Source organism: Plectropomus leopardus, chromosome 9 (genome assembly GCF_026936395.1).
Source record: "Plectropomus leopardus strain MGB_pleo_1.0 chromosome 9, ASM2693639v1, whole genome shotgun sequence".
NCBI lineage: Eukaryota > Metazoa > Chordata > Actinopteri > Perciformes > Serranidae > Plectropomus > Plectropomus leopardus.
Genome location: NC_142184.1, coordinates 8532276 through 8553548, shown reverse-complemented (window position 1 = coordinate 8553548; position 21273 = coordinate 8532276). Strand labels below are relative to the sequence as shown.

Genomic DNA, 21273 nt, shown 5'->3' with positions numbered 1-21273 from the left:
GTGCAGTTTGCATGATGGATGTGGTCGACATCTTTACCTCAGCGATTGTTTGGGACTTTTGATGCCTGACGGTGCTTCGCTAATGGTGCTAACTTTGCTTGTACAGTTATGATTTTTGTTTTGTTTATTTGTTTCGTTGGGTTTTTTTTACCTCTGCTTTTTACTGGCAGCAGCTAAACATGAAGATTTCTTAGGCTCTTGTTGTGCTGTGTGTTGATTGTTTTTTGTGAAATGGAAAAAATAATGTAGTCAAATATTAGTGTGATGTGATCTTCTACCTGGTGAAAACAAATGGCATGTTAGGACACAATTAATAAAATTGTAAGTGGGATTTTATACTCGGGCACAATTGAACAGGTCTTGTCTGTTTTTTGGGGCATCATGTTTTTTTCTTCAAATTTTCCAGGTCCTAAATTTTTCTTAAAAAAAAAAACAATTTCCTGAGATGAAACATGTAACTTGACTTGTTTGATTGCCTTATTCATGATTAATTAAACACATAATTGTTAGGATGGAGTAATAAAGAAATATATTATTCCTATCACGTAGTTATTAGGAAATTAAGAGTCACCTGGAGTTAAGTTGTGCTTCAAAATCAGCAAGTGGAGTAAAATCTGAGCTGCGTTACTTCTGCTTTTTTGTTTTAAATGTCAAGTTATTTTACATGCTACAATTGAAAACACCTTTATTTCACCACAAGAGGTCAACATTGTTCTTTATAATGCTGCAGTAAATCATTTGGGACGTGCTGGGAGAGAATAGCTTGCTGTGGTGCTTCACCCTCCAGCTGTTTGAGATAAATGTGTAGATATTGCGGCAACAATAGTTTATTTATCCGACCAGGATAAATAAGCCAATATCAACCCTAATGGCCCACTTTAATATTACACACACTTGTATCGCACTTGTTTCTACTTTCATTAATCGTTAATTTTTTAACCAACATCGGTCCTATATATACTCTTTTCTCCCTTTTTTGCTTTTTTTCAGCTAATTTTCTTGTAACTCCTCACTCATTTCTTGCTAAATTTTGGGTAATTTCAAGTTGCTTATGGGCTTCTTCCCATGTTTCTGAAAGGAATTAAGCCAATTTGCTGTGTTTTTAAGGGTTAAAGGTGTTTTAGTATTAAGTACAATATTTCCCTCTTAATTATTGTAGTTTAGAAGTAAAAAAAAACCTGCATAAACTGGAAATACTCAAGTAAACTATAAGTAACTTATTTTAAGGTGGAATTTATGAGTCTTCTACTTTGTCTTTAAAATCTCTGTCTGTTCTTGTGATGATAATAATGAAATGTCATGTAGTTGGAATTTTTGCTCTTTATTTTAAAAATATTGATTTATTTCATGTCCACAGTTGCTATTGAGAGTGAGCGGTTTCCCAGGGTTTCAGCCTCCTCTCCATCTGAGACGGAGTGGGACTCTGGTTGGTTGGTTTTACGTCTATTGTTTTCGCTCCAGGTACTTCTTTTCCCTCCTGAACCAGTCGCATCACCTCTGCAAAGGAAAGCTGCTTCACTTCTGTCTCTGCAGATGTTGCTGCTGTCTGGTTTCTACTGATTTCAGAGTCTGGATGTTTCCTCTGGTCCAGCTGCTCAACGCCACAGTCCACTGGAGTCACGCGGGGAGAGGCAGAGCTCCACTGCTTGTAGTTGGTCCGATCTATGGGCTCCACAAACCTGGAGACGACAGGCAAGTATTCATTTTCTGTGGTATCGTAACATTGCTTAGGGTAGTGGTTTACAACTGTGTAAAAAACAAAACAAAAAAAAACTCTAAACCTGTTGAGGATTGACTTTAAAAGGCATGTTTTCTTTAAAATCACACCTTTATCCTGGCCAGAAGCTGTTAAAACTGAAATTATTGTTGAACTTTCTGATTTCTGTCTTTTAACATGTCATTTTTAGGGAGGCTTTACATTTTGCGTAAGAAATTAGCTGTTTGATTTGGTGTTTTGGTTCTAACTCCTGTGCTGTTTGCCTGTTGTTTGGGCTCCAATACTACCTACATTTGGTGTGAATATAAAGAAATGTGGTTGTTTATGGTGAAGGGAGGCTCATGCATTTTTCCCTAGTCACTCAGTGAGGCTCAAGGAAAAATATTTGTAGCTTCGGGGAAGATAAATAATAATAAAAAAGGTCACACTCTAGCAACACCCACTCCTCTTAAAAACAAAGTACAGTCCCTTGTACCTCCACTCCACTGTAGTTCAGCGATAATTATTATTCTTTTTACTCCACAAGCTGCAGTTATTAAATTACAAAGGGCTTACACATGAAAAAAAGAAACTTTTTAGCAAAAAATGTATATGCTGGATAAACATTTATTGTGTCTCTCCACATCTTTACGCCGTGCACGAATGCCTTCTTTTTGGCATATTTTTGCGACAAAGTGGGTCAGCAAAACCATTCAGACAAATTTGAGGGCAACATTTGTTTTCAGTCTTTTCAGCTTCATTGCTCAGTTTAAAACATTTGTTAGAAAAGTAAACAAAAACTAATCAGATGTAATAAGTTACATTACTTTAATGAAGTAATTAAATTAGTTTTGTAACATAATATTTTATCAGGTTATTTTGTAATCTTAAACCTATTACATTTCAAAAGTAACTTTCCCAACACTGTAGCAAGGGTAAAGCTACTAGAACAACAAGTCATATGAATAAAACGGGGCAAAGCGCCACCTGCTGGAAACAAAAAAAAGTTATTAATACTGAGAAATTTAATTATTTAATAATGGATTACATTTTTTTTTTTAAAAAATCCTCGATTGCAGCTGTTGTATATCATTATAAAGTGTCTGGACAGAAAAACTCATGGATGTATTGGAATAACTATCTCGCGTGAGCGCGCCGCTCGCGGGATAACAACAATGCGCATGCCCGTTGACCCACTTTAATGTGATTGGCTGACTGGTGACGTCACTTGTTTGAAGTCGGCAGCCGTTGGATTTTGAGCGTTAGTTTATTTCGACATAGCTCAGCTGTCGCCGTCATGAATTAAGTTTACTATCGTCTACCGCACAAATGCAAAAGTCTGACTGTTGAGTGAAAACATGAGATTAAACACGCGGGTGCCAAAAGGCCGGGGGATGATGTTATAAACCAAACTTTTGCTTAAAATAACCGGATTTAACCCGAAATGGTACTCCGGGGGGAAATGGCTAACTGCTAGCTTGTCAGAAAAACGCGTCTTTGCTCTCTGTGTTTCAGAGACGATTCCCGATCAAGAAAAGGCATTTTTCTGAGAGGATTACCAAATATTAAAGTGGCAAAGACAATCTGGGGAAATTGGACAAACATAGCTACCCAAACTACAAACTGAGGAGAACAGGTATGTGCTCAGCCGTGATATCACCTGTGTGGATAATTTGACATAAAATAGTGCAAATTTATTGTTAGTCTGTCTAATGTAGTTGCATTTTCCACCTAAAATACACCACTGGAACTAATGGCTTTATTTTTAATGCAGATTATTTTGTCCATAAATAAATTGATAGTTTGGGTTTGTAAATATTCTGCTAATAGGGGGAAAAATACCTGAAGTCTAAAGTGACACTTTCACAGTAAACACATTTGTCCTGCAGCTTAAGGCAAATTAGATTTAAGACTTTTTTAAAATGCCACTCGGAATGAAGTTTAAGACAATTTTTTATACAAAACAAAACTGAAGAGGGACCATTTATATTGCGCAAATGTTTAGTATGGCATAAAACATGAAGAAGTTCAGTAATTTATGTCAAATGTTGGAGAGAAAAAAAAATTGTGAGTGAAACATGGTGGACAATGAAAATATTATGTTATCATAAAATAATCTTTTTGGTTTACCAACAAAAGAGCGAAATATCTGTCACGTCTGACGCGTTTTGTTGGCGATTTTTTGTTTTCCACTGTGAGATTCAGCTGCTTGGATTCCCATCATAATAACTTTAAAAAAGGGATTTTTTAAAATTTATTGAACAAAAAAAAAGTATATATCTCCAATTATTTTGAGATTTTACGGCGCAACGTCGTGTCTGAGCATGTTAAGGACTTTTGAGAGATACATTTAAGTAATTTGTAATAACAAGTAAGGCCTTTTTATATTAATAAATTAAATGCCTCTTAAGACTTTTTTAGGGTATGCAGGAACCCTGAAACAAATAAAAAATGAAATTGTTTTTTTAATTATTCAAAGGAAAAGAATAATATTATTGCATGAAAAATGACTAAAACTATTATCAAACCAGTTTATATTGTGTCAGCCAACTGATTGATTATTTGACCCACAGTGTCAGTTGTAACTTATTTGTAAATACTGTACAAATAGTAGTAGTTTAATTCATAAGATAGCATATTTTATAAGCTCTTGATCTTCCACGTGCACGTGTAAATATTGTTTAACTGTTGAGTTTGGCACTTTTTTTTTACTATTTATATTGCTGTTTGTGCTTGCTTAGTTTTTACACACCTTGCTGCTGTAACAATGAAAATGTCCCCATTGTGCGATTACTAAATGATTTTCTTGTCTTATCTTAAACGTCCTGTATGTAAAAATCTTTCTTTGTATTCAGTCAGATTAATGTAGTAAAGTAAAAAAGAAGTGCAATATTTCCCTTTCGAGTGGAGTACAAGAACATAGTTTTAAATCTGTTGAGCAGAGTATTTGAGTGAATGTACTCAGTCGGGCTACAGTCCACCGCTGGCTGCACAGATGTTTCATACCTGTTATAAAAGAAGAGTTTCAGATCCAGCAGTTTGTTTTCCTCCCTGCTGCTGCACTTTAAGTCCTTCAGACCGTCCTGAAACCGCCTATCAGCCTCAAAGTCATAAGAATCAAACCTTAAGAAAACAGCCTCCATCTCAGCTCTGATTTAGGTTTTATTTAACCCTATCATCTCATCTTACACACGAAAATTTAGAGAGCAGCATATGAGAGCACAGGAGCACTTCCTGCATTGTTTTTAGTTGGCACCAACAAATGTTGTTAAAGAAGGCAAACAGCTGACAGAAAGAGCAGAGTTACATCTGTAGCGCCCCCCTCAGGGCACTTCTGCTACTGCAATGCATCGCTGGGTTCATGTCATACTGTAGGAAGATGTGGGGGCAGAATTTAGATCCAGATAAAGTATATATATATATATATGTGTGTGTGTGTGTGTGTGTGAAAACATACTCTGTTATAAGTTTGAATCAGAATTTGAGGGTAAAAACAAAACAAAAACTCATAAGCTATGGGCTTATATTGCAATATTCTTCGGCTATATCACCACACACAATATATTTTTAAATCTCTTTAAAGCATGTCATAATGCTAGAAATGGGAGACACAATTGAAGAGTACAAGTTTTTTTCTTTCTTTTTTCTTTTTACTAAATTCCCTCTTTAATGTGACAATAATGTACACAATTCCATATCTGATCAATAATCAGTAGTGTGGGAATATGGACAATATATTTTGTTATTTTGTTTGTTTGTTTGTTTGTTTTCTTTAATTGCTTGTGCATTTTTAATGTATTTTTTTATCATTATTATTCTATTTAGTGATTTATTGTTTAATGTTTTTATGTATGCGTCATGTCATTTATTGACCATAGGTGACAGAGTTTAAGTAAAAACAGTTTATATTAATATTAATGGAAAAAATGTATCATAATGTAGATACAAAGACTTAGTGGGTAAAGACAAGTATGAAAACAAGTTGAACTGTGAAAAGAATGTCACTTTTCTGTAATGCAATCACAATATAACAATACAGGGCTCCCAAGGACCTTAAAAAAGTCCTAAAAGACATTGATTTTATCAATATTAAAATAAGGTCTTTATTGTTATTAAAATGTCTTATTTTAATCTTTCAAAAGTCTTAAAAATGCAAAGAAGTGAAGTAGGATTTTATGAATCTTTTTTTTTTCACTGAATGCCACCTGAATTAATGTCACCAAAAGGTCAAGTTTTATGTTACAGTAAATATTTGGGTAAAACTAAACAACTAAAAATTCCGAGTGGCACTGAAAAAGTCTTTAAAAAGTCTGAAATCCCACTTAAAATGAGGGAAACCTGCAATATCCAAAATCTAAGATAAAATATAGTGTCATATCTCGATACAATGTTATGTCTTTATATCGCCCAGCTCTAGCAAAAGCTAGAGTAACAAAGTTGTCAAAATTCCCTGAAGAAAATTACAATCAGTCAAATAACCTTACAGTGTGGGATGGTTGCTCGCTTTGCTTGTATGGTAAATAATCCAGCATTGGCTCAAATCCATTTTCCATATAACTGCAGATTTGCAGTATGAATATATCAAAAGTGCACACAAAATGCTTCCCCCTATTTTTTCTTTTTAAAGATTTCCATGCTCATTATATGAAATTATGATTATGCCCACTTGTTGCATTCCTGTGAAAGCACTGTGAACTGCAGCATGTGAATGAGGAAGGATTATTTACGAATGTTACATTTGTCTAATCATTTTATACCTTTGTTTGAAAAGTTGTTTACTGCCCTATTTTCTTTGGTTTTTTTTGCCACCTTTTCACAAATCTTGTGAAACTGGGTTATGATGAATTGAAGCCTCTCCACTGGGAGGTAACCCACATTGTTTTGTGTGTGTGTGTGTGTGTAACAGTAGATGCTGACCACGTGTGTTGACCGGGAACGTGACACCATGTGATTGTGACTCCGTCCTTGACCACCGTGGGCCAGCTGCCAGCCACCACCAACAGGAGACAAAGAATTTCAGCTTATCTGCTACAAGAAAATCTGAGCTCATGCTGCAAATCAACATCTCATTCCAGGTATACAATACAGTTTCAAAATAAAGCGCTACACTTTAATGTGCTGGCTACAGGTTTTCAGTGACAGTGAAAGTGAAGAGTCACAATCGGAGAGCGAGAGAGAAGGATCATGCTCCTGACAGACAAGGAAATCTTATCTCATTAACTACTTAGCAGTTACTCTTTCTTTTTTGAGCATGTGACGTAACAGCCTGCAGCCTCTTTGAGTAAACACATTTCTGCATCTTAAATAAATTCAGATTTCAGGGTGAGGTGTGAAGCCTAGACATAAATGTCGATAAATAAGATCACAATACATCCTGTTGCTCAGATCTTAGGTTTTTATTCCATAAAACATTGAGGTTATGCTCTACAAAATACTAAAAAGATTATATAAAGTTAACTTTCAGTTTACATTATAAGTGCAAAATCAGGTTCACATAAAGTTTAAAATAGTAAGTATGAATTAAACTTTGCAACACTGTAGCTTCTTGTGATTATAATAAAGATAAAACTTATCTGTAAAAGGAGATGAGAATTAAAAATTGCACCAAAAGAAAACTTAAGGGCCATACTATAAACCCTAAACATCCCACATACAGTCTACCAGTTCTCCCAGTTTAACCATCCTGCAGTAAAGCAGGCTTTACATCTTAGAACTACACTTTAAATTCCCTTCCCCGTCGCTCTGACCGCTCTCAGCTGTCCAGAAGTATCAGTGTTTCTCCGCCCGTTCACTCACAGTTGGAGTCAGTGACCACGCTCGCTGGAGGCGAGTATCTGTGTCGGTGGAGTTTGCTCTGGTTTGGTGTTTGTCTCTGGGCGGAGCGAGATGAGCGGGCGAAGCAGAAGGTCAAAGTGCTGCTGGAGCTGCAGTCATAGTTTCCATCCTGTGCAGAGAAAGAAAAGAGAGAGAACAGAAATAATAGAAATGCTTCAGTGCAAGAAAGCAGGAGTAAACCATTTTGCACCACATGCAGTGTTATGGTGGAACACAAATGACGTACACTTTTATACCAAGAATCACACCTGGAGAATGGCTTAAACACACAAAGGACAAAACACATCACCACAATAGAGGCTGCTGCATCCACATCATTGGAAAAAAAATATTTTAGCAATTTTCACTTGCTTCTGCAATTTTACCGCAAAAAGATGCCTATAAACATTGCAATATGCATGGATTTTTTTTGACAAAAGGAGATGTTAAGTCAGCAAACAGTGCAAAAATCCCAGGAAAACCTGCAAAATTCTGAATGTTCTCAGAAAAGTTACAGTGCAATGGAAGAAATAAATTATTATATGATTTCATAAAAGGCAGCAGCAAACAGAAAGTCTAGAAAATGTCAAAAATAATGAAAAATGCCCCCTTGCAATTTTCGAATCCTGAATGTGATGTCTTCAAATTGGTTGTTTTGTCTGACCAACAGTCAAAACCCACCAATAAAAAAGGAAATAAAGCCGCAAATCCTCATAATTGAGAAGAAAAAACAGAAAACATTTGATATTTATGCTTGATTGAAATTTCTGTTGAATAGATTAACTAATTTATCAACTATACAAGTTATTGCAGCTCTAGAGCTCATGTTGAATTTTTATTATTGCCTAATTTGATAGTCAGAGCATCTCACCTCTGCAAACCCATTTATGGAAAAGTCAAATACAGAAATGGCAATAAGTGAAAAATAATTAAAGATCTTTGTGAAATTGGCCCTGATGATGTTTCTGTTATTTTGTCCAGATTTTAATATTCATGATGACTCGGCAGCAGGTGTATTTTATCAGATATCAGACATATTGTTTGTTACGCTCACCTCTGTCGTGACGGTGCTCGGACTGTGTCGGACACTGTGGTTCAGCGTGCTCCCCTTCTCCTCCCTCTGAGCCCGGCCGGCCTCCTCTCTCTGCTTCATGAACCTCTGGTTGACGATCCTCGTCACGCTGTCAGTCCTGTGCAGCGGAGCGGCAGGAGGCCTCGTTGGAACGCGTTCCAGGCTCTTCAGACCGCTCTTCGTCTTCTGGCCTGACCCCTGTACCGTTACTGGTTTCTCTGCGCGGCCGCTCACCCTGCGCAGGAACTCTGTGACCATGCCGTAACGGTTGTTGCCTGCAGGTTTGCTGGGAGGCTTGGCGCCGCTCAGGGAGCTGTGGTTCTGTCCTGCATTGACTCTTTGGCTGGTTTGTCGGGTCCATGCGAGGCCGCTGTGGTTTTGGTGGTTCAGGTTCCACAGTGCTCGATCTCTAGAGGTGGATGACGAGGAGGAGGAGGAAGGGGTCAGAGTGGTGGATGAGGGGGGAGAGGATATGCCGGATGCAGAGTGTCTCCGGTACAGTTTAGGCGAGGAGGTGGAGGCTCTGGACCTCTCGACTCTGCTGGGGACCCCGTCCAGTGAGGTGGAGATGTGTGAGCGGGTGGAGAGCAGGGAGGAGCTCAGGATTCTGGATGGACTGTTTCTCACATTGACCGACCCATCTGTCTGCAGACCAACACTCACCATCTGTGGCCTCATGTGAGTCTGAGTGCCTGAACAGGCCACGTCGACCCACCGCTGCTGGAACCTGCCTCTCCTGTCCTGTGAACTGCCGTGCACTGCCTGCCTCCAGCTGGCCGTCATTTCCTTCATGTCGTCGCTGAGGTTGGCAGCTGAGCCCAGACAGAGCGGAGAGAAGGAGGTCGGCGGTGTGCACCACGGAGAGCCAGAGTTGACAGACTCTCTGTCTGCGACGGGGCTTTGCTTTAGCTGAGCCAGCTGGACTCTGCGAGCAGACGGGGGGCTGTAGTAGATGCGGTAGGCAGACTTCTCTGGTGCGGTGTGGCTCTTCTCCATGGACATCTGCTCCAAGTCGAGATCAGGGAAGCTAAGCGGCATGATTAGATGGTCCCACGTCTTAACGGGGTCCTCTCGGTCCAGCTGGGCAGCCTCCTGGCTCACGTAGCACCAGTTCTTCCTCTTACAGCCATGTGGAGAAAACAGTCGCCTGAGTCTTGTCACTTTCGGGCTGCACACTCTGTGAAAACAGCAGGTGATATACCTGAATTATGACCTCAGTGACTTTATGAACACATTGGACAAGATGTGAAAGCTGGAAAAACACTCACCTGTCAGCTTCATCATAAAAGAGACGACTAATGGCACTCTGAGAAAAGAGACAAAAACACGTTAGCCAAATAATGGTTTCTTGTAAATTGAGTTACGTCAGTGTCGGCCCCTGGATGCACACCTGTGGTCCAGACTGAATTATCTCAAAAACTACTGGATGGATTTACATCTTGTACAAACATTTATGCAGGGTTCCTGCAGCTTAGGGCAAGTTAGATTCAGAGCTTTTAAAGACTTTTTTAATGTGACTCAAAATTAAGTTTAAGACCCATTTTCTCATAACCAAAATTGAACAAGGGCGATTTTATTTTAACAGGTTTTATTTTAACAAAAATGTGACTTTTTTTGTCCAGTGAAAAAGTTAATTTATCAACATCAAATTTTGTAATATATAACTTTTAGGGTGGAGCACAGCGACAACAATTAACATTTTATATTATCTTATATGTATCTGTTTAGTTTACCAACAGAAGAGGGAAATATCTGGCAGTTCTGGCCTGTTTTTTTGGACAATTTATGTGTTTCTCAATCTACATGTGAGATTCCTCTGCTTGAATTACCATCATTGCGAGTTTAAGAATAATTAAATTATTTAACAACACAAAAAAAGATGAAAAAAACCCAATTATTTTATTTTGAGATTTCACAATGCAACGTCAGAAAAAAACAGATTTATGAAATCCCACTTCCCATATCTGAGCATTTTTAAGACTTTTGAAAGATTTTTTTCTTTTTCCTCATGTTTGCTGTTTTTTGTTAACCTTGCACCTACATGCTGTGCGTATAACTACACATTTTCATAGAGATACAGAAAATGCCATCAGTAACACTGATCGGAAGGAGGAACCTGATTTTTCGACTGATCTGTCTCGTGTAATACTATGCGGATGGAATGACAGTATCAGCAAATATGACAAAAAAGCTACATAAATAAAAGTTACCAACTGTATCTTTAAGTGCCATACATTGGTGTTTTCCAAAAACTGGAGGCTCAGACGATTTGGATGTTGATGTCAATGCTATTTTCAAGTTGGAAACTCATAATTACAGCTCTGGTATGAAATGAACGCCGCATCAGCATGTTAGCTCTGTCATTGTGGTGTTATCATGCTAATGTTTGCATTTAGTTCAAGTATAGCCTAAGAGGGCTGCTAGCACAGCTGCAGACTCTTATTCTTGTTTTGCCATGGCATATGAAACATTCCTCAGAGGAAAGGAGGGATTACAGTCTGGCCAGAGGAATAAGACGGAAAAACAACCATTAAAGAAATAAATCCGGTCCTTCAAAGCAGATCTTGAGCCATGCTGTGCAAAAGGCACATCAACAGTTCAGTGGCAACAGCTCAAATGTTAGATTACATTTCTTATCAGATGTATACTAAAACTTTCTATTTGCATTTTTACCAAACGTGGAAAAAGCAGTTAAGGAGTCGTACAACTGAGGATTTTACATTGATGCATCAGGTCTGGACACAATGCAGAGAATCAGTTGAGTGTTTTCATGCAGCAGATTTGAACATGCCTGTCCCATTTGGCTGCAGCCCCTTACAAGAGATTAGCCTAAATACTCTGGCATCGGTCTTTTTCATGATGCCTGTTGTGTCAGGAGGACGTGCGACCAAGGAGACGGATCAACGGCAGGACTTCCCGCTGTATCGCACAGCCTCGCACACAGCAGGAGAAACACATGCCTGAAGGGTAAACACCGTCCTTACCTCAGCTGCTTTGCCCTGCGTGGCCTTGACTTCACTGTCAGTTTCAATTCCCTCATCCCGAAGCTCTGCAACCAGGTCTTGCAACAACCCCCGCAGCACGGACATGTTTTTGTCTTTACCCTGAATAAAAAAAAATATATATTTACATATATAAAAACTTTTTTCTTCTTTAACTCTCATTTCTTTCTCTTAATACATGGGAAGAATAAGATGAGCAGCTTAACAAAAAATGGCCCCATACTGAGCCAGAAATTTGTAAAAAGTTATATATAGTGCATTTATGTTTATGTATGTACAAAGTATATTTATATATATATATATATATATATATATATATATATATATATATATATATACACTGCATATATGTGTGTGTGTGTGTGTGTATATGTGTATGTATATATATATATATATACACACTGTATATATGTGTGTGTGTATATGTATATATATAGAATTTTATGGATCATTTACTTGCCACCTCTTACTTTTTTTTTCAGTTTTTAGGATATTTTTAGCCAAGATGCTCATCGTTAGGTTTTTTTATGTTTCTGAAAGAGTTGAAACCAATTTTCTAGAGTTTCAGAGGTTTAAATGCTAGTGAGAGGTGTCTGAATATGGCACAAGATGGCTGATGTTGATCCAGGTGTAAAAGGGTTCAGTATCAGCAGCTTAAATTTTACCTCTTTTTCCCCCAGCATGGGTCCTTTCACTTGACACCACTGATGAAGGATCCACAGAATCTGCAGCGACAGTCGCATTTTGGGGTCCCTACAGTTGTGGATGAGGTCAGATTGCAATGACATTGGTTGCCTCATTTGTTTTTCTATCTCCTCCGAGGTGCAGAGGTCTTCTCCACGCTCCCTTTTACTTGATGACTCTTTGAGATTATAGGCTCCAGACAGAGACGGGAAAGTGCAGGAATCCTGAACATGTCCGTCTTTGTGATTGGAGACTTTTCCTAAATCTTCTCCTTTTAGAAGTGTCTCCACCCTCCCGATGAAAGCCAAAAGCATGGCCTGTAGAAGCTCCAAAGCCTCTGGCCCTGGTGGGAATATCTTCTGTGCCTTGCCGTTCAAGTCCCCCTCTGTCGGAGAGGTAAAAGCACATGAGGTAGATGAGCGGTGGCCGTTTTTTGGTGGCATTGTCAGGAGCTGGATGGCTGAACTCAAAACACAGGAATGATCTCTGAGAGCTAGAAGAGTTTCATAGTCTTTCACCGTCATTCCTTGGAGACCTCTTTCAGGTTTTTTGTTGTTATCACTCTCATGACTGTCTGAAGGGTCCCACTCACCACCCACAGGACCCTCTCGAGTAATATGACATGCAGTAATCGTTCCATCAGTCTGCGATGAAGTCCCAACATCACTTTGACCTTTCTCTGCCACCTTGTCGTGACCCTGCGCGTACGATGTGCATCCTATATTCAAACTTCCCTCTCTGTCCTTCACAGGCGTGGACGCTGACTGATTTCCCTCCACAACATCCCGACTCTCTTCTTCTTCCTCCTCTGCTCCTCCTCTTCCCATTTTCTCTCTCAGGTCGCCCATTTCTGCTCGCAGTCCGCGGTTCTCCACCTCCAGTTCGACGATGCGCCGGCTCAGGAGCGTGGCCTCCTCTTCCACCAGCTTCAGGTGAACTTTGACCTCTGACTGCCTGCCGTGGGAAGAGTTTTGCTTGCCCTCAGGCGATTGGGTGGCGTCAATGTCGCCATAGGCCGAGTGGTACTTGGCCAGCTCCTCACGCATGCCCTCGCTCTCTGATACCAACTTGGTGAGCTTCTTGCACATGAGAGATAATTCTTCTTTGGCAAAGTGGAGTTGGCACCTGAGATCGGCGCTGTCATCCTTTTAGACAAACAAACAACAATGAATTTGATTCTGACAAAGATGATAAATAACATAAGCTTTACTATGCAATTCTTTATCAGTGCAGCCACATTTGAAATCAGACTTGAATTATTGCAAACCTCGATCTGCTGAGAGAGCCTCCTCTCAGCTCTACTGGCTGATGATCGGATGCTTTTCTTTTTTAGCGTGCCCTGAAAGATAATAACACAACAAAGAGGTTTATGAAGGGTGCAATACACACAAGAACAGATCTATCTGAGAAACTTCTCACAGATAAGCTATGTGAATTACTTCAAATGTCTCAATTATGTAAAGTTAAATGACATGCTGACTTGGCTACACCTTCTGAGATGTTTTTCTTATCTGCCTTCCAAAAATGTGATATACTGTATAGAGACCTCACTGAAGTCCAAAACTCAAAGAGATACGTGTGCATACAAATACAGTAAAAGGAACAGTTCTACATTTTGGGCAAAGAGTGTAATGAGAAGATGGATACCACGCTCATATCTGTCTGTTCAATATGAAGCACCAACTCAGAGATGGTCAGCTTGGCTCTGTTTCCTGCCAGAACCTCTAAAGTCCACTAATTAAGACATAAATCTTGTTTGGAGAGTTGTTTCGAAACTGATATTAGTAACAGAGATCCCTCCAACACTACTTAATACTGGATCGGGTATTTGCGAGTACTCAAGTCTGTGCACCAATCCAATACCATGTCATTCATTAACAAACTTAATTATAACTGTAAGTATTTCAAAAATGGCAGTTTTCCCAGAAATCGATTCTTCATTGCTCTAAACAGTAGCCTAAGCAGCAAGCTGCACCATGCAACCACTAGTAGCTACTGTTTTAGAGCAGTGAAGAACTTATTTATGGTAAATATTGCAACATTATCGATTAGCAAAATGTCATTAATTTGGCAATATTTCGCAGTGCAATGGCCTGTAAAGTTTCACTCTCACTGAGCCTCTGCTGCTCCATCTGTGCCCAGAGTATGCTCTGTGCTCCAAGAATGTGGTGAAATAAAACAGTGTGTATATACTAGATATTCCAAAAGCACTCCTAATGAACAGTCCAGCTCCAAAAATATAAAATCAATACGTGGCAGATGGCAATTTGACAAACATGAGAGTGGTATCTTCTAGGGATGAGCAAGTACACTATTATTTTCTGTATCTATATTTATTAGAGTAACTATCCATAATTGACTATCATCTATATTCGTACTCAAAATTTGCAGAGTTTGAATTTAAAAAGTGGGTGGGGACTAACCGGAAGTTGTTATTTTATGCCTGAAATTTATATAGATTAATCAGAAGTTGCTATATTTACTATTTAATCGACAACTATTTACAGAGCAGCCCCAAAACTGAGCGTCAGATCATTTTTTAATCACAAGAATAAATTGAACACAGCTCGCAAAATGAGGATTTTCCTTCATCTCGAGTGTGGACATTGACACATTATATTTGGATAATACTCCATAAAAGTACATTATCTATACCAGGCACTAGTTTCATCTGAGCTTTCAGCTAAACCCTAGTATCCTCTCCTCTAACTCTTTGCAACCAAGGACATGATGTATTTCCCCAAATCAAAATATCAAGCCAAACTGTTTCTTTAGATAAATATAATTTAAACAGTTCATTATGCCATTGTGCTACATTCATAGATGCCTAAAATGCAAAAAGTGCCCATGGTCTGATTGGCTCCAACCTTTTTCTCACCTCATACTCCTTCGCTTTTCTACATGACTGAGTGCATTTGTAAGTCTGAGCATGAGAGGAATGTAAGTTTCTGTCTGGGTGCTTTGTGTCGCTCTGAGACACTAGACAGGATGTCACCGTGTTAATAATAGTTATTCTTCTATGGGCCACAAGTGGCAAACAGAAGGAGTGGGTCTCAGTGTTTTCAGTTCAAGGTCAGTGGGTTTGGAGGCTGAGTCGATACTGTTAGTGACCTGAAATGATGGAGATAAACTTCAGCATTTTTCTTGAAATGGAAAATTGCCCTAATTTGTGTTTCATTTCAAAATAAAAGCACAGTTTTAGTCCTTACTCATGGTTTCGTTATTCTTCGGGCATCTGCAGCTACATGGTGACCTTACAGTATTAAATTACTATTCAGCGTCCGACAAACAGGGTCACAGACAGTCCAGTTGCAGTGTGAGTCTCTGAAATGTTCATCCTCCTTCACGTCCCTCTAGACTATGTTTTGAACCCTTAGATTAGGTAATCTAAGTGGATTTCCCTGCTGGGATCAAAGAGACTAGCAGCTGCCTCCGATGACTGGGCCAGACTGAGCTCCTGCCAAAGCACCGAATCCTGGATTAAACCAAACACGTGTCACTGAATTGCACGACCGTTATCGCAGGAACCATCGAGGCAGGAGTGGCTGCATGAATAAAAGGTGGACTGGAAATTCAAACACTTTCAGGGTGTGGTAGCCACCGTATGATAAAAGCATGTTTTGGGACGGTTGTAGGTCAGTATGTCAGCGCACAAACACCAATTTGAATGCCATAATGCACGCTGATCCAGATTTAGCTTGGCTTAATAGGGGCAGAAAGAGAGAAAGCAAGTCTATTTTTGTAATCTCTCTCTCCCTTTTCTCTGTGAGGAGATCAGCTGTGCCTGGAGTTCAGGCTTCAGCATACCAGGCTGCTTCACCCGGCCCAGGCACCAGGCAGCTGCTGGCCCGCCTCTCATATCATTGATCTGCACCCGGGTCATGTGTCGACCGACATCAGGGTGACTGAGGGATGAGGGTGACAACTGGCCGGGATGGGTGCAGCTGTGTAGCGGCAGAAATGGAGAGGATTCCTGACTAGAGGGATGGAGGTTCGTGAAGGCTGTCGGTGGCAGCAGCTTATGTTTCTGTCAAGATTTAGCCTGAATGTCTTGACCCAATATACACATTTATTTAAGATCCCCTTCAGACTTGTTTAGGACATTTAAAAATACTCTGTGACCTCCATCATCCTGCACAGTGAGGCTAAGACATCACAGTAAAGTAACATAAGTAACATTTTTTTGACTGGAGGAGGGGGGTTTTAATGTTATTTTTTTTGTTTTTTAATGTCACACCTCTTTGACTTTCTCCACCTCAGCCTGTAAGACCTGCTTGGCCACCTCCAGTTCCTGAGTCTTCTCACGCAGCGCCTCATTTTCCCACTCCAACTGGGATTTCTTCTTCTGCACCACCTCCAGCTCGTTGTACAGCCGGAGGGACACGCTCTTTGCAACCTGCAAACAAAGCCATCAGCAGGTTAGTGTAGATCCAATCATGGACTCAACAAAGAGAGGATAGGCCCTGGGGAACCGATATACAGAAGGGCCCCCACCCCTCCTACACAATAGCAAGACTCAAAGACAGAATGACCCTCAAAGAATCTCTTTGTGGTCATCTAGCATCTTTTGGTAATAGTTTTGCATCTCTTTGTGGTAGTTTTGCATCCTCTGGGGACAGTTTTATGTCCTTGTAGTAGTTGTGCGTTTTTTGATGATAGTTTAATGTATTTGTAATAGTTTTGCATCTTTTAGAGGCAGTTTTGTGTCTTTTTGCATCTTTCAGTGATAGTTTTGCATCTCTTTGTGATAGTTTTGTGTTTCCGTGTGATGGTGTTTGCATCTTTTGGTGATTGTTAAGCGTTCCTCTGTGGCAGTTAAGTTTTTGATGATGGTTTTGCCTTCCTTTTGTAGTAGGTTTGTATCTTCTGGTGATAGTTTTGCATCTTTTGGTGACTGTTTTGCATTTCTTTGTGGTGGTTTTGCATCTTTGGTAATAGTTTTGCATCTCTGTGGTAGTTTTGTATCTTTTGGAGATGGTTTTGTGTATTTGATAGTTTTGCCCTTTTTTGGTGATTATGTGTCTCTTTTTGGTTGTTTTGTGTCTTTTGGTAATAGTTCTGTCTTTCTTTGCGTTTTCTTTTTTTTTTACAATTCATTTGGTGATAGTTTTGTGTCTCTGTGACAGTTATGTGATTTTTCCAGATAGTTTTTTGTCTCTTTTGGTAGTTTTGCTTCTCATTTTGCATCTATTTGTTGTCATTGTGCATCTTGTTTTTTCATCTCGTCGTGCGTCTAATTTTTAGCCTCTTTGTAGCCTTTTGAATGACTTTCCAACAGCGAATGTTAACAGTTGTTCCAAACAGAGGCTCATGAGCTCAGGCACAGTGCTGTGAATAAATCTTCTGGCCCTGATTTCACCTCCTTCCCAGAGTTGTAAAAGTGGAAATGCTTTGACAGGAATTCACCATATGAGTGCATGAGTGTGTTAGAGGGCGAGGCTGTTGGGAATCCTACACCACCACCACCATCATGCACAGCTCGGCTCACAGAAACCGAGTCTGGCTGCCACCACAAAGTCTCATTTAACAACAGAGTGTTTGACCTGCCGTGGTTCTGATAGAGATTACTCTCTTATGTTTCCTACTCACGGAGAACAACTCACCACATAATTACACCGTGGTATGACAAAAATATAAACAGGATGCATGATGAAGACATTTCCAACTAATGAAATTTTTGTGGTGCTGTCAAACATCAGGAAGTATTTTACAGCGCAGTGAACAGTCGTGACTCAAGCTGCTGTCAACAGATTACACTCCAACTGGAAAAGCAGTGATTCAGTCGAAAGCCAATTTCGGAGAATTTACTCTTCGTTGGCGGTGAGCAAGTTTCAACAAAACCATACCATGTCAAAAGAAGAGGAGAAACTGTCATGACCTCTGACCTTGATATCATGCTCCAGGCTCCGGACCAGCTCCCCGTCTACTTGTCCCGTCTGAGCCACCCGGATACTGCGGCGCTCGGCCTTGCGGAGGCGGTACTGCAGGATGCGACAGGTCTTGTTGGCCTGCTCCAGCTGCAGCCGCAGCTCCTGCAGCTGGTATACCTCCTCCTCCTGGAACATGTCACGCATTTCCAACATCTCACAGCGAAGCTCCTCCACCTCATCCTGAGACAAACAGCACAGAAATACAGCTATCAGGGAATCTGGTTTTGATTATGTCAAGTAACCTTGACTTCATAATGATTTCATCAAGGTCAATCTCAGTTTGGGCTTTAAGTTTTTTTAAAAAAGGCTGTCAGTCTTACAAACTGTTGGTGTAGAGTTTAAAAGAAGAGGAAAATTAGGAGGCGAGGGGGCCTAGTTAAAAGTGCTGTCCAGTTGCATTATGGGAAATGAAGTATCCAGCGCTTTGGAGTAAAAGCCAGGTTTTCCAGCCACTGCGGTTTTGATTTTGAACTTGTTTTTTCTGAAATATCTCTCCTAAAAAAATCAACTCATAATTTGAGTGCCCCTTTAAATGCAAAATTAAATCAAATTCACCTGCCCACTGTACCTTCTGATAGGTTTAGTTTTCACTTTTTAAATATCCGAATTCACTTTTTTTACTGTAAAAACATTGATGTAATGGTTAAGTGATATAGGCCTGGTGACCTATGGGGCTTACACATCAAACTTGGAGACACATCATCTCAGTGACACACAGTAGGTGACAAACCTTTAATTATTGCTTAAATAAATGTCAACAAACAGATGAAAGTCGCAGCTTTGAATTCTTAATTCCTACATTTCCTACATTTCAATTACATCAGTAGAAGATCAGTGTTTATGTTTGTTTGTCTTGGCTTTTTCTCTGGTTTTCATATCAGACTTTGTCTTCCATATAGCAATTTTACTCCCACAAAACATGGAAAATACTTCTGATGGTGCCAGAGATAAGTCGTGTCCCTTGAGACTGTTGATTCTTGCATGAGAGCTTCCCTTCACTTGTCCTCAAGTCTCTAACGAAGACTGTCAAGAGGATTTACAGAAAATCAGCTCTGATGTTCAGGGACAGAGGGCTTCTTATAGATCTCACAAAGAAGCAACATACAACATATTAGTACTAATATGTGGGAAATTAAACGCAAACCTCCCGGAGACTAAATTAAGGAAATTAGATTAAAATTAAACTTACTTTCAAGTACTCGTTCTCTGATCTCAGATCTTCCACCTCCCTCACCAGGTCGTCGGTCGTCTCTCCCATCATGAGATCCATAAACGCCCCCGAGGAGTTAAACAAACCGAGACCCGCTCCGGCAGCATCCGGCTGCAGAGCGCAGGTGTCCATCGGCACCTTTACGCACGGTGTGCCGTCGTCTTTCCCCTCACTGTCCGAGCTCAAATAAGCTCCCGCGTCTATCCAGCTTAAATCATTGTCGCTGCTCGGAGAGTCCTGCTTATTGTTGCCCTCCGAGGGGCAGTCTGATATTTCTGAGCTGCTGTCTGAGGAGGACACTTTCCCGGACAGGCAGCCGGAGTCTTTGCTCAGGTCCTCTGATGTGTTGCTGGCATCGGACAGTTTCCTCTGCGCGCCGGGACACTCCACCGTGACACCTAATGACAGTTTCCCCGGTCGTTTTCCCAGCTGCCCCGCTGATTTCACGTCTTTCTCAGAGTCGCACTGACCTGACTGAGAGCCGCTCTGAGCGTCTTTACCACCCGGATCTTTCCTTTTTTTCTGGGCAGAAACTTGCTGCTGCGCTCTGGGCTGTTTCTGGCTCCGGAGCGCAGACTTTGCGCTCTTGTCTCCGTCTCTGTTCATCATGACTCTTTCTCTTCTTATTTTAGGAGAAAAAATAGCTGCTTCTTTAGTTCAAAATGATCATGTTGTTGCAACAAATTTGTTGTAAAGTCTTCAGTCCTCACAGCTCACTGGAGAGATTAGACTGGTTGCTCTTCATCCTCAGGACTGAAACTTTGCCAAAATGCGCGCAGAGAAAGAGGGCAGAAAGTGACCAGCAGTGTCTAACACTGATTGGAAGTGACTTCCTGTCATCATTTCCAAAATAAAACCCTTTCGTTCACCTTTGATGATTCAAGAAACATTAAAAACAAACAAACATATATTTATTACTTTTATGCAGTTATACATTTAAAAATACGATGATGTATAAAACAACAAAACTTTCCCCCCTAAGGAAATATATGGTAGTGTCGAAATGAATTATAATAATAACAACAACAAACTACAGGAAGTTTAACAAAAATTAAATAATTTTAAAAAATAAATTGCAATAAATAAAATTTAAAAAGTATATAAATATAGCATCAATGCATTATGTTATGTACATTCCTCACAGTAAAATGACATTTCCAGCGTTACCTCACAACTCTAATGCCCCTTTAATATCACCATGTCTAACACATTTCAAAAACCTTTTCCAAATGTTATTAAACTCTGAGACTTTCTTTTTAACTGTATAAGTTAGTTTCTCAAGAGCCAAACTTCATGTAAAGTTATTTTAAGCAGAGTAATCATCAATTTCTATTGTGAAGTCTAAAGAATAACTTTACTAAACACATTGCCTGTAAATTGTAGCTTGTTATAGGCATTACTGTGCATTTGACTTCAAAGAGAAACCTGTTCTTAACCCTACAAAGAGGTCTGCCTACCACATGAAAGCATGAAAAACCTCTCAGACATCTGACTGTTAAAAATTTTGGAGTCTCCTATGACACAAGCTCGACTGGTACCGCAGGTTTATTTGTTATTGTAATTAGGCTAAATAGCATAATGATAAAGCTAATTTAGATTTGATTTCTGATTTCTACTGTTACACCCAGTACAGTACACCCAGCTCCTCGTTGAAGAGGACGAACACATAATTCAAGGTTTTATTTTGGAAAAACAGCGTTTCCGGTTATACTGTAGCATCTCTCGAAATTAATGTTGCTACTCGCAATTTTCACTTTTCCCATTTGGAAATCAGATAATAATAATTACATAATAAGACTTTCCTCTGCATGTTCAACTAATTTACACAATCAGCAGCTTGATTAAATATTTCCAAATTAATATTA

The 21273-nt window shown here is 39.7% G+C and overlaps 2 protein-coding genes and 1 long non-coding RNA gene across 3 annotated transcripts; 1 reads left to right on the top strand and 2 right to left on the bottom strand.

Annotated features, from left to right (window-relative positions):
* Nucleotides 1-1302: 1302 nt before the first annotated feature.
* LOC148188680 (uncharacterized) lies at nt 1303-4950 on the bottom strand. The gene is made up of 2 exons (XM_088081879.1): nt 4703-4950; nt 1303-1679 (listed from the first exon to the last, which is right to left on the bottom strand). The coding sequence occupies exons 1-2, from the start codon at nt 4837-4839 to the stop codon at nt 1361-1363; spliced, it is 456 nt and encodes a 151-aa protein (XP_087938005.1). The 5' UTR covers nt 4840-4950; the 3' UTR covers nt 1303-1360.
* Nucleotides 2813-13143, top strand: LOC148188679 (uncharacterized). Its single transcript, XR_015777420.1, has 3 exons — nt 2813-3332; nt 6603-6771; nt 13020-13143. It is a non-coding gene; the product is annotated as an uncharacterized LOC148188679 (long non-coding RNA).
* On the bottom strand, nt 7078-20143 carry LOC121946488 (uncharacterized). The gene is made up of 9 exons (XM_088081878.1): nt 19388-20143; nt 18154-18378; nt 16506-16664; nt 13536-13607; nt 12250-13413; nt 11567-11686; nt 9851-9888; nt 8565-9759; nt 7078-7640 (listed from the first exon to the last, which is right to left on the bottom strand). The coding sequence occupies exons 1-9, from the start codon at nt 20015-20017 to the stop codon at nt 7485-7487; spliced, it is 3759 nt and encodes a 1252-aa protein (XP_087938004.1). The 5' UTR covers nt 20018-20143; the 3' UTR covers nt 7078-7484.
* Between the last annotated feature and the right edge of the window lie 1130 nt (nt 20144-21273).

What these genes read in the sequence shown, in the direction of transcription:
- LOC148188680 (XM_088081879.1), bottom strand. Translation starts at nt 4,839, where the DNA reads ATGGAGGCTGTTTTCTTAAGGTTTGATTCTTATGACTTTGAGGCTGAT. An exon ending in AAACTCTTCTTTTATAACAG is followed by an intron (nt 1,680 to 4,702) that starts GTATGAAACATC and finishes TGTCGTCTCCAG; the next exon opens with GTTTGTGGAGCCCATAGATC.
- LOC121946488 (XM_088081878.1), bottom strand. Translation starts at nt 20,017, where the DNA reads ATGATGAACAGAGACGGAGACAAGAGCGCAAAGTCTGCGCTCCGGAGC. An exon ending in AGGTGGAGAAAGTCAAAGAG is followed by an intron (nt 13,608 to 16,505) that starts GTGTGACATTAA and finishes ATTATCTTTCAG; the next exon opens with GGCACGCTAAAAAAGAAAAG. An exon ending in CGCAGGGCAAAGCAGCTGAG is followed by an intron (nt 9,889 to 11,566) that starts GTAAGGACGGTG and finishes CTCTTTTCTCAG; the next exon opens with AGTGCCATTAGTCGTCTCTT.